The sequence below is a fragment of the Bison bison genome, unplaced genomic scaffold, assembly GCF_000754665.1.
Source record: "Bison bison bison isolate TAMUID 2011002044 unplaced genomic scaffold, Bison_UMD1.0 scf7180017864456, whole genome shotgun sequence".
Lineage (NCBI taxonomy): Eukaryota > Metazoa > Chordata > Mammalia > Artiodactyla > Bovidae > Bison > Bison bison.
The window spans coordinates 17,417,141-17,430,119 of record NW_011495018.1 but is presented as its reverse complement, the minus strand read 5'-3'; the positions used below and the strand labels follow the sequence as shown (position 1 = coordinate 17,430,119).

The window sequence follows — 12,979 nt, the reverse complement described above, 5'->3', positions numbered from 1 at the left end:
AGAGGCCTGCTGAAGAAGTGGAGAGTGTGCACTTTAGGGGTTGTGCGGAGATAAGCTGCCTTTGTTCATAAGCTACATCTATTAGTGTGTGGTTTAAAGTAGAGATAATAATACACTTCCTAGATTTTCAGGAGAATGAAATGGGATGGTTCATGTAAAATGCTTAGTACCGAGCCTGGTACATAGTAAAGACTCAGTAAATATTAACGGTTATGATGACTCTATAGAAATAACTTGGGAGCAGTTTGATGCTGTGACCGAAAGGGAGGTGACAAATTTCTTTGACTTGATTGAGCTGAAGTGACTGGTAAAGTCCCACTGAGAAATTTCATTCATAGAACCACCCAACAAGGCATCCAAGTGCCCCTGGATCTGACCCTGGGCAGATCTGTATAGCAACTTGGAGGATTCCTAGACCCCAGTCATCTTCCTGTTACAGGTGAGGAAACTGAGGCACCGAGAACACAGTTGGCTTGTGTCCCAGGTCATGGTTAGCGAAAAGCCAGAACTTGACATCTTCTTCCCATTTCCAATCACGTACTCTTGACCTTGCCAAGTGCCAGTACTGGATCACTGGGTCATAACAACCCCCTCAAATGAAAATTCACAATGCTTGACCCCTTCTATACACCCTATTAGTGTCAGGAGCTGAAAAGACACAGGAAGCCTCTTTTAGGACCTAGAAATCTTCAGAAAATGGGGTTTTCAGTGAAATAAAATGGTGGCTTCTTTAAGTCTAACAATTAGGGTTTCTTCTGTCCTGTTCCCATGTCTGTAGATTGGACTCCTGACCAGTATGAGTACAGCCAAGAGTATAATAACCAGGAAGAGAACGCCAGCAGTACCTCTGCCTATTCTGACAACCCTGACTGGTACTACGAAGAGGATGGTGGGTACCAAAGCTGTTTGGGGGCCCTCCCGAAAGGAGAGCAGCCCACCCAGCAGGGAGTTTACATATGACCACATGCAAGGGCTCACCACCTCCTCTCTGAATGGGATCATAAAATAGGTTTTGGAAAAAGTTATTTAGAGTGGCTTTTTGGTTTTTTTTTTTTTTTCAGTTAGAATCATATACTGTGAAAACTGGAGAGGTTGTTTGAGACCATCTCTTCCATCCTCAAATGACAGGGGAAGCAAGTGAGGCCGAGGGGAGCTGACTTAGCCAAGATCACACAGCAAGTTAGTGCATCATCATTCAGGTCTCCCGACCCTGTGGGTTAGTCATGTTCAAAGTCATTCCCAGAGCTTTCATGACATGCGGGTCCTAATTATGCAGAAGAATTTCGGTTAGCGTCAGGCAGCAGACTGTAGCTAATGCACAGCTGGCATTGGGACTTCCCTTTCAGCTGCGCTGTGTCTTCCTTTCTCTTTCCGCTCTTTGGAAGCTTTGCACAGTTGTTAGGTTGTGTGTGTGCATGCGTGTATTCACACGTGTGCTTCAGCCACCTTTGTTTTTGTTTCCGTGGCTTCCTAACCCACACAAAGGGACAGAAAGGAAAATGAGAAGCGGGGCCTAAGCACAGGCACGTGACTAAACCAGGAGAAGGAATGGAAAGCACTTAGCAGCTGGAATAAAAGCTGTGTAACTGCGAAGTGGCCTGGAAGGCAGGGCCAAGATCCGGGGCATCAGGGGAACATCAGAAGGGACCATCAAAACAAGAGCCAGGCCCAGGGATCCTAGTTCCTGAACCAAAGAACAATGTGTGTGAACAGAAGGATAAAGAATTCCCCAAGGGAAGATCCATTCAGACAGCCATGAAAAGCCAAAGGCACAGATGAAATATGACAAAATCTAACTGAACAAGTAGTTGAAGAAAGATGAAGGCCACTGGGTCATTTCCTCCTCGCCGTCAATTCTTCTGTCCCCCTCTTGCCTTTGGTCTTCTTTCCTGATGTTCAGAAGGCTGGTGTTTCATTAGGGGTGGGTTTTCGTTCCCCACTCCTGACCTCCACCCCTGGGCACTGGGAGTAGGGGAGGTCTTCAGGCTTGTGAAATGCCTTCAGCATCAGAGACAGACCCCGTGGCACTCCCAGCGAGACTGGGAGGAGAGAGACAGTGATGACGGGAAAGGGGAGTTACTCCAGGAGAAAGGCCCCATCCAAAGCCAGGCCGAGGGAGACAGGCACGATTCCTTCTCGCCTCTCCTCTTACTAACCCGAATCCCTCCCTCTGCCCTTGTGATGGCAGTGTTCCTGGATCTTTAAGGGCAAAGCATGTTTCCCCCTTTCCCTGATAACTGGCTCTGTAGTTCCTCTTTTATTTGGGGGCAGGAGGCAGAAATCCCATGAGCGAAGGGGGGTGTCTCGCCTGCTTTTCATTGCAAACCTTGACTTCTGCTCATGTGCTTTAGACCCATGCCTGTCCAACCCCTGTACACATGGTGGGGACTGCCTCGTCAGTGGGGCCACCTTCACGTGCCGCTGTCTGGACCCTTTCTCTGGAAACAGGTGTCAGAATGGTGAGTGTACCTTCACCAGATCCACTCTTTCCTCCAAGTTGAATAACAGGCACTTTCTAGGGGGTTAATGAGGCTCTCAGAAATCCCATGGAAAGGCTGAAAACCACACATATTATATTATGCATAAAGGATTCCTCAGCCCGGTCAAGGCAACATCTTCCTGAGTCCTCATCCCCACGTGTTAGATTGGACTAATATGTCCATTCCACAGATGAGAACACTGAGGAGATAAAAACTGGATCCTGATCAGGGCTTGTTATTACTGTTGTTGAGAGTGTTTAGACCAACTTCAACAGAACAGTGTTCTCAAATAGGGGAGCAGGAAGGTGCTCAGGGCACATAAGGCCCAATCCTGTTAGAGAAAGGGAGACCAGAGTACACAGAGGACTTGTACATGGTCACACATCCTAGTTGGGAGAAGAGCAGGAATTAGAGATCTGGGGCCTGATTCCAGCAGGGGCCTGATTCTCTCTTCCTGCCATCCTCACTCATGAAGACTCTGATAAAAGCTGTGTCTGCCTTTAGTGACCTCTTGTGGGCATAGCATGAGGTGATAAGGTATTGGGAATAGAATTCTTTTGGGCCAATTATACCCTTAGAGAAAACCTGGATTCCATCCTATCTAGTGACCATATAACTGGGGTGGGGGAGACAGTGAGGGTTTTGAGGTTGACTTCTTTTCTCTGTGCCCTTTTCAATTATTCCTACCATTTTCTTAAAAAAATATTCATTTATTTATTTGGTTGTGCTGGGTCTTAGTTGGGGTACGTGAGATCTTTGGTTGTGGCATTCAAACTCTTAACTGTAGCATGTGGGATCTAATTCCCCATCCAGGAATCAAACCCAGGCCCCCTGTACTGGAAGCATGGAATCTTAGCCCCTAGGCCACCAGGGAAGTCCGTCCTATCATTTTCAACACTACAAAGTCTAAATGAATGCTTCAGGATGGTTTGGGAAATCAGGCACAAGCACAGTATCTGAGCTTATCCTCCACTTCTTGGAAGAGTGACCAAATTGTAAATGGAACATAAAATCAGCTATAAAGTGGAGAAGCTCAAATTGCAGATCCATTTGGATTTGTTGAAGTTTTAAAATTATCAAAGTGCTCATAAAGATAGAATAATAAAGGCTATGAGCACTAGGAACTCTTAAGGAACTGGGAAGCAATCATCCATGACCCAAGGATGAGGGAAATTTTCTTGGGGTAGGGGGGAGTGTGAGGGATGGGGAGGGGGGGGTGGTAGCATGGTGTTTCAGAACCATGGACAAGGGCACATGCTCTACCAGTCACCATCACCACCACCACCTCTCCCAGGACCACCTCCTAAATATTGTACTGTGCAAGTACCTTTCAATGTAAAATGTGCCCCAAATAACATCCTGTACTTGGCAAAACTTCTCTATTGGTCTCCCACAGTGCAAAACAAGTGCAAAAACAACCCCTGTGGCCGGGGAGACTGTCTCATTACTCAGAGTCCTCCTTACCACCGCTGTGCCTGCAAACACCCTTACAGGGGTTCAGACTGTTCCAGAGGTAAGTTCTGGAAGACTATTCTATGCTAAGCTCTCTCTACCCTGACTTATGCCTAGGATGTCAGTATCCTACTGTGTGAAGTCCAGATACCAACCCAAAGTTTTGATGGCCCTTTTAACGAAGACTTTTTAATATTCACTATCCCTGAAGAGTCCAGTGGGAATTGACCAGTCTTTGTGCCTTCCCATAAAAAAAATCATCTTGAAACCCGCTGCTAGGAAGTAAGCCCCAGTCTATTCCTGCTGCTGCTGCTAAGTCGCTTCAGTTGTGTCTGACTCTGTGCGACCCCATAGACGACAGCCCACCAGGCTCCCCCATCCCTGGGATTCTCTAGGCAAGAACACTGGAGTGGGTTGCCATTTCCTCCTCCAATGCATGGAAGTGAAAAGTGAAAGTGAAGTCGCTCAGTTCGTGTCTGACTCATAGTTCGTGTCCGACTCGTAGTGATCCCATCGACTGCAACCTACCAGGCTCCTCCATCCATGGGATTTTCTGGGCAAGAGTACTGGAGTGGGGTGCCATTGCCTTCTCCGAGTCTGTTCCTAGAATGTGTCATGTATATTTATCCACTGCTGCGAGTCAGGCATTGTCCCAGGAGATTTACATTCTCTCTCACATTCTCCCAAAAACACTACAAGAAAGAGTTTTACAGATGAAGAAATTGAAGTTCAGAGAGGTTAGCTAACTTGCTCATGGTTACACAGCTATCAAGGGGCAGAGCTAAGTTCCAGTCTAGCTCAGACTGGCCCCAAATTCCTGCTCAGTCCATGCATCTTGCTGTTCTTCACTGAATGACCTGTCTACTTATATACTCACTTTTGCTGGCCTCTGTCATACTGTCTCACCCACATTTGTTTACATCCTTAAGGTGTGTGTGTATGTTTACTAGCATGCCAGTGGGTCTCTTTCCCCTTTGGTGACCCACCTTCTGTGAAAGGATGGACACTAGAAAGGTGCCACGAACATCTCCTCATCAGCTCAGATGTAGCTGCAACTCCTCCTAAAGAGTCTTCCTGGACCCACTCCCTGTGTTCACAGTGGTTCCTGTGTGCAGGCCAAATCCCTGCCAAAACGGTGGCACCTGCTCCCGGCAGAGGCGGAGGTCCAAGTTCACCTGTGCCTGTCCTGACCAGTTCAAGGGGAAGCTCTGTGAAATAGGTATGGGTCTCTACCACCACTTCTCCAGAATCTCAGAGCCACACAGGAGGCCTCTGGAATCCTTTATCTGTTGGGGACTTGGCAGAACAGGATTCAAGTCAAGATTCCCAAGCGCTGCTATTGCCTCAGCCTTCCAACCGAAGGGCATAGGGTGTGTCCTGCTCCATGTAAAGGATGTAATCAACGGGAATATATGTAGGCAAGTCAAATACATCTGGGCATCCTCGGTCCTCAATGCACCTACCTCAATGCCCCTCGGTGCACCAGTTCTTGTTTGAGCCAAAATTAAAGAATTCAGTTCCCATCCCCAACCCCCATGAGATTGTGTTTTTAAACTGGGTTGAAGGTGGAACATTTGCAAGCCACCTTCTTTCTGGGACCTGTGGTGGAATCTCAGGGTGATCTGTATCTAGGCCAGTCCTCTCACACCTGATACAGCTGACAAGTCCTTTCCGGGTGCGACACGCGTTGGCCTCAGCTCTCACATCCTTGCCTGCTCTCTCCGAGGTCCTGATGACTGCTACGTTGACGACGGCTACTCTTACCGAGGGAGAGTGAGTAAGACCATCCACCAGCACACGTGCCTTTACTGGAACTCCCACCTCCTCTTGCAGGAGAAGTACAACATGTTTATGGAGGACGCTGAGGCCCACGGGATTGGGGAGCACAATTTCTGCAGGTAAAACTCACCTACGTCTCTGCTCAGCCTTGGCTACTTGTCAGGGTGAGGATTTGCTTGTCCCTTCACCTTGCTCCTAGTTTTCCTGAGTCAGCTTAGAGATTTTGAAATGGAACACTGAAACTCATCAGCTTACTATCAATAGGAAGATTTTCCAACTCAGTATAGGTTAGGTTATGCTGCTGTAACAAACAACCCCAAGCCCCAGTGGCTTGAAAACATCAGTGTTTATTTCTCACTCACACTGCATGTGTCATGTAGGTTGGGTAACTCCACAAAGTTACTCAAATATCCAGGGAGGGCAAGGAGAGCCTGGAATATGGAGGATGAGATTTTTACCTCCTCAACCTAGAAGTGACACATCATTTCAGCACACGTATTTCATTGACCAGAAATAGTCACATGGTCCCACACAAACTTCAAGGGAGAAACGGAACATCAGAGGAGGAAACGAAAGGTTTGGTGAGTCTTACAGTCTCTGCCACAAGGATGTGCAGGCTTTCCCAGAAAAGAATAATGTTATTTCCATCCCTGGTGATGACTAGTTACCTTCTTCCCCATCTGCTGCCTCCAGACCATTCTGTTGCCTTCCTCCCTCTGCTCATTGTCTGACCAAGGCCAAGGACATTCTATACGGTTTCCATATAGAAACGGGGATTTTGTGTATGGCTTTCAACTGGTTCCATTAAGCAGAAGGATTTCCCTTGTACAACACACAAGTTCCCTTCCACTTTCGTTGATCTTGAGCTGTTCCTTCCATGGGATTGTCTGCAGGGTAGCCTCTCTCAGAGAATTCTCAGGCTCAAAATTTGAAACTTTGGGCAAAGGAGCCCTTCTCTCGCCCTGTTTCTGTATTTATTTCATGTTCCTAACAAAGAAGGGTCTTTAATAGGGATCTCATTTATTTTCCTGCAAAACAATTTGTGTCTTGTGGATCTGGCATAAAGTTTGTGAACTACTTTCTGGTTATTGAGATTCCCCTCCAGAAGTTAACTTGGTCCCAGAGCTATAACCACACTTATATGCCAAGATTTGCTAACCTGTTGGAGGAATGGAATGGAAGTTAGCTCTGGGTATGGGGGGGCAGAGGGTGTAAGAACTTGATATTCTTTTACCCAAAGGTCCTTTAATGAAGTCCAGTGGGTTCACCAAGCCTCAACCCCGGCTTACTTTGTTGTTTGTTTTTTAGAAATCCAGATGGAGACAAAAAGCCCTGGTGTTTCATTAAAGTAAACAATGTGAAGGTGAAATGGGAGTACTGTGATGTCCCTGCCTGCTCTGCCCTAGGTAAGACTGTGGCTATCTGGAGGTCTGGGAGTGGGGAGGTTGTAGATCCACAGAAGTTCCTGGAACTCTCTCTCTCCCCGACCCTTACTCTCCCTCCACACCTGCTTCACCATTTGCCAACCTGGTGGCAACCCAGCTCCCCGACCCTCTGCTCCCAGGTCGAGCAGACCTGGACAGCTTTGCAAACTCAGGCCTCCTGGCTCCCAGTCAGTGCACTCAGCAAATACTGGCCGCTTGCATGCCGTATGCCAGGCCTTCAGCGTACAGTGGGGATCAAACATTGGCTGAGCCTCCACAGCCTCTCAGGATACAACATGGACTGAGTTCCAGCTTCACGGTCTTTCTAAAAGTCTGCCTTGGTCCACTTCTCTACCCACATCTGAAGCTATGCACCCTCCTGCCCTGATCAGTGGAATTGCTTCCCTGAACAGTTTCATTTTTGTGCCTTTGCTCTGTCCCACGTTCGCTCTTGTCCATATCTAACCATTCTTTGAGAATCACCCCAAGTAATCACTCCTCCTGGCTCAAATGGTAAAGAATCCACCTGCAGTGCAGGAGAGCTGCGTTCAGTCCCTTGGTCAGGAAGATCCCCTGGAGAAGGGAGTGGCTACCCACTCTAGAATTCTTGCCTGGAGAATTCCATGGACCGAGGATCTTGGTTGGCTATAGTCTGTGGGGTCACAAAGAGTCAGATATGACTGAGCAACTGTGACTTTCAATCACTCCTCCAGAAAGTCCTCCATGACCTACCAAGTGAAGCGTTACCTTTCACTCCTTACAAACCTCATGAAATGGACTGGGCACCACCCTACAACTCTTATTGCTCTTTCCTTTGATTGACAATAATCTGTGCAAATGTCTCATCTACCAACTCTGTCATCTGGGTATCTTCCCCTAGGCACCAAAAAAGCCTTCAAAAATCTATGTGTGCGTTAACATAGTTAAATACATAACTGGAGGTCAGTAAAGAATCTGCCTGCAATGCATGAGACCTGTGTTTGATTCCTGGGTCTGGAAGATCCCCTGGAGAAGGAAATGGCAACCCACTCCAGTATTCTTGCCTGGAAAATCCCATGGACAGGGGAACTTGGTGGGCTACAGTCAAAGGAGTTGGACACAACTTAGCAACTAAACTACCAGAGATGGATTTCTAACTGATACTTATTTGCACGTTTTGTTGAAATCCTCTTGCTATACAGTGTTAATGTAAGTTACAGGTATATACTAGAAGGATTCACAATTTCTAAATGTTGAACTATATTTATAGTTATTTTAAGTATGGACTATATTCCACCCGTTGTAAAACAAAATAACCCCCTGTAGTTTATTGTATACCTAATAGTTTGTCCCTTTTAATCCCTGTCTTGCCTCTCCTCCCTGTCTCCCCACTGCTAAGCACTAGTTCATACTCTATATCCGAGTCTGCTTCTTTTTTGTTATATTCTCTAATTCGTTGTATTTTTTAGATTCCATATATAAATCATACACATTTCTATGTGTTTGTATGCACATCAAAATAAGAAGGAAAAAGCAGTATCTTCATCATTAATTCTATAGACTTGCTTTGTGTTAATCAATGTGCTCAACAAATTTTTAAGGGTATGTATAAGCATGCAGGTGTTCTTTTTTTTTTCACTATACCGAGTGGACTTGTGGGATCTTCCGTCCTCGACCAGGGATTGAATCTGGGCCTTTAGCAGTGAGAGCACGGAGTCTTAACCACTGGACCATCAGGGAATTCTGCCAACAAATGTTAATTGCATGTGCTCATCCTGTATGCACCAGTACGGTCTCTTAGCTCTGGACAGTAGCTCAGCTTCTAAGGCAGAGCCATATCTCTGATAAGGTCCTTCTGAGACCCCAGAGGGAGGGTGGAAGTGTGATTTATTTCTCTGTGTTTTACAGACGTTGCCAACCCAGAGGGAAGACCCACTGAGCCCTTGACCAAGTTTCCTGAGTTTGGGTCCTGCGGGAGGACGGAGATAGCAGAGAAGGTCAAGAGGATCTTTGGAGGCTTTAAGAGCACGGCCGGCAAGCACCCGTGGCAGGCATCCCTGCAGACCTCCCTACGACTGACCGTCTCCACGCCCCAGGGCCACTACTGTGGGGGGGCGCTGATCCACCCGTGCTGGGTGCTGACTGCTGCCCACTGCACTGAGTAAGCGCCTGCTGCGAGCAGAGGCCAGGGTGGCCAGAATCCCCAGGGGGTGCTGTCCCCTTCCCATCTGATCAGCATCTTGACAACTCTGGCAGGACTAGGGGGCCTGACCTAGCTCCAAGGGCAAAAGTGTGTCTCCTTAAAACCAGACAACAGAAGAAAGCTCCCGTGTGTAGAATGCTTACCACATGCATTACATGTGTTATGACAGTCAAGCCTCAAAACTGACTGCTGAATGACCGGCAGGAGAGCTCTGTGAGCAAGACCATGATTACAGATGAGGATGCCACCGGGCGAGAAGTCAGGTCATCTGTCAAAGGTCACAGCTCTCGGGTGTGGCTCCAGCCTCTCAAATTCCAGGACTAGTTCCTGATCATTATACTTTCCTCTTACAGGATAAAAACCAAATATCTGAAAGTGGTACTTGGAGACCAGGACCTGACGAAGACGGAATTCCATGAGCAGAGCTTTGGGGTGCAGAAGATTTTCAAGTACAGCCACTATATTGAAATAGACGACATTCCCTACAACGATATTGGCAAGTCTCTTCTCTTCTATTGTGGCTTTCCCGCTTCTCTTGTCCTGGGTGGATTTCTCTACTGACAGAAAGTTGAGGCTTGGTTTTGGAAGGTGCTCTGCGCAGGTCTTTCATAGACCCTGTAAGGTAGAGCATTTCTTCCAGGGCGTTTTAGTTCTGAAAGGTCTATGTTAGTGTTGCAGATAAATGTGCACAAACTTTTAAACTGAGGGGAAGGAACATCCGATGCAAAGAACGGTGTGCTGTGCAGAGCTCAGTCTTGAATCCCTACTCCCCCACTTCCTAACCGGTTTCACCCTTCTAAGTCTCAATTCCCTCTTCTGTGAAACAGGGACACTGATGTCCAGCTGTTCACTTCCCCTGTGTGCTAAGTGACATGATGTACATATGTCCCATGTACATCTGGCACCTGGTAGGCAATGATGTACTTATGCTTCTTGCTCCTTAGTTCTGTATTTCTTCATTCACACACTTCTCACTCTCCCTTCTCAACACTGTGCACGCATGCTAAGTTGCTTCAGTCGTGTCCGACTCTGTGCGACCCTTTGGACAGGAGCCGACTAGGCTCTTCTGTCCTCAACATCTTTCCCCCCACTTAAAGCCTGTTTTTCCAAAATGGTATTCAAAATGATTTCAAACTCAGTTATTGTTCCTTAGCATTACTCTCAGCCTGAAGTGTTATGACTCCTCCCCAGGTGAAGGTTAAAAGCATGAAATGATGACAGAAGAATTTGGGGTATTGGGAGTAGGGTTTTCCTACAACCACCTTTCAATCGAGCTGAAGCTGATGCTTCTTTGACAGAGAGGGTTTCATCACCCATTTCCCCTCTCTCTACCTAGCCTTGCTCAAGCTAAAGCCAGTGGATGGTCATTGTGCCCTGGAATCCAAATATGTGAAAACTGTCTGTTTGCCCGATGGTCCCTTTCTCTCTGGGACTGAGTGCTATATCTCCGGCTGGGGTGTCACAGAAACAGGTGAGTCTGGCCATGCATTCTCCTGCCACTCAGGTGACTTACATCCACCAGACAAGAAAGGGTCACATTCAACTGCCCTCCAGGACTAGAAATCAGAGTTACATTCAAAGTGACTTATCAAAAGAAAGAGATTGCCCCAGCTTTCTGTGTATGTGCTCAGTCATGTCAGACTCTTTGCAACCCCACGGACAGTAGCCTACCAGGCTTCAATGTCTGTGGGATTTTCCAGGCAAGAACACTGGAGTGGGTTGCCATTTCCCACTCCAGGGTATCTTCCTGACCATCTTTCTAGCTCTAGTTAAATCTCATCACCTTCACAGTCTCCTCTGATCTCCATATCTGTCCTTGGCCCTAGCCCCTAGCTCCTTGACTTTCACCAGGTATTGATCTTGCATCCATGGAGAATTTCCTCCTTTCCTAGGTAGATATAGTACTGACAAGATTATATTGTTATTGTTCAGTAACTAAGTCGTGTCCAGCTCTTTGCGACCCCATGGACTGCAGCATGTCAGGCTTCCCTGTCCTTCACTATCTCCCAGAGTTTGTTCAAATTCATGTCCATTGAGCAGATGATGCTATCCAACCGTCTCATCCTCTGCTGCCCTCTTTTCCTTTTGCCTTCCTCCTTTCCCAGCATCAGAGTCTTTTCCAATGAGTTGGCTGTTCCCATCAGGTGGCCAAAGTACTGGAATTTCAGCTTCAGCATCAGTCCTTCCAATGCATGTGCCCTGTAATATGGAAATTCAGGAGTAGTATCTTAAGTGTCTCTCAAATACTCAAAATAGATTTCCCTCCCTTCCAATCTTGTTCTTAATAATGGAAGGCAAGGATCATTTCAAGTAGGCTTCTCTCCCCATCTCCTAGAAAAACCCCTACTGCCTGAACTTGGGGCAGGTGGCCCTCTTCTGACCACTGCTGATTTCTGGTGGGGCAGGTTCCACCCTGGTCTCTACAGTGGCAACATCTTTTCTCTGCCCCTCAGGAGAAGGGTCCCGCCACCTCCTGGATGCCAAGGTCAAGCTGATCAGTAACACAATATGCAACTCCCGCCAACTCTATGACCACTCGATCGATGACAACATGATTTGTGCAGGAAACCTCCAGAAGCCTGGACAAGACTCCTGCCAGGTCAGAGACTCCACGTGGCATTTGGAGAAAGCAGGGCCTCACACAGGGGCACAGAGGGCACTTAGAGCCCCGGGCAGGGAGGAGGGGCAGAGACCCACTTGCCATTCGGTCAAGGTGGGCACATCTGTCCTCTGAGGGCTCAGCATCAATACCTAGCAGTCACTCTGCTCGCTGTTGTTGAATTTGATTCTGACCAGTCTGGTGAAGGATGTCACTGTCGCCATTGTACAGATGCTTAGAGAAATTACCTTGGTCCACAGCTCCTGGGTGGAAAGTGTAGAGCAAGAACTTGCTCCTCTGTGTTAAAATGTGAAGAGGGTGTTTCTGCCCTCAGTGCTGGGCAGCTTGTCTGCAAATCCCAATAAGCAGGGGACATTTGCAAAGACCAGTGGTTAGAAAGAGAAAGATGAGGGGCCAGAGAATTCACAATATTGAGTCACCATTAGGATTTAAATGTGTGTGTGTGAAGGGGGAAGGAGATTTACCCCTAATACACTAATTGGCTGAGTGGCTCCCCTGTGGCCAGAGCCAATTTAGATCCTGCCTGACACCCACCCCCAGACAGGACTTTGGGGGGCAAGCATGGGCACCCTCAAACCTGAGCTCCTCCCTACAAAGAAACTCAACAGTGATCTGCAGCCTCGAGCCTACTTTGGGATGGGAAATCATGGTCACTCTCAGGGTCTGTGGCTCTCCTGTGACCCTCTGTCCTTTTCCAAGGAGCCGCAGGTATCTACCTACTTAAAGGAAGGGTATGGGCAGATGGGAGTGATTTTCCCTGAGTCCCTAGAAGATGGATAAGGAAACATATTGCAGGATTTTAAAAAGACAGTCAAAGGTTTGAAACCTGCTTCTGTCCTTTACTTTGTGACCTGTCAGTCACTGAATGGCTTAGTCAGCCTGGGCTTCTATATAAGTGACCTAGACTGGGTGGCTAAACAACAGACGTTTCTCACAGTCCTGGAGGCTGGAAGACTGAGATCAGGGTGCCAGCATGGTTCCAGTGGGACCCTCTCTGACTGCCAACTTCTCATCGTGTCCTCATGTGGCAGAAAGAGAGAGA

At 47.5% G+C, this 12,979-nt stretch overlaps 1 protein-coding gene across 1 annotated transcript in view; it reads left to right on the top strand.

Annotated features, from left to right (window-relative positions):
• HABP2 (hyaluronan binding protein 2) overlaps nt 1–12,979 on the top strand; it is a 35,502-nt gene that overhangs the window by 20,012 nt on the left and 2,511 nt on the right. The window contains exons 3-12 of the mRNA XM_010859312.1: nt 779–889; nt 2,352–2,459; nt 3,877–3,993; nt 5,032–5,151; nt 5,659–5,830; nt 7,020–7,117; nt 9,023–9,275; nt 9,671–9,813; nt 10,654–10,788; nt 11,771–11,916. Of these exons, the coding sequence (XP_010857614.1) occupies nt 779–889; nt 2,352–2,459; nt 3,877–3,993; nt 5,032–5,151; nt 5,659–5,830; nt 7,020–7,117; nt 9,023–9,275; nt 9,671–9,813; nt 10,654–10,788; nt 11,771–11,916 (1,403 nt within the window). The remainder of the gene's footprint in view (nt 1–778; nt 890–2,351; nt 2,460–3,876; nt 3,994–5,031; nt 5,152–5,658; nt 5,831–7,019; nt 7,118–9,022; nt 9,276–9,670; nt 9,814–10,653; nt 10,789–11,770; nt 11,917–12,979) is intronic.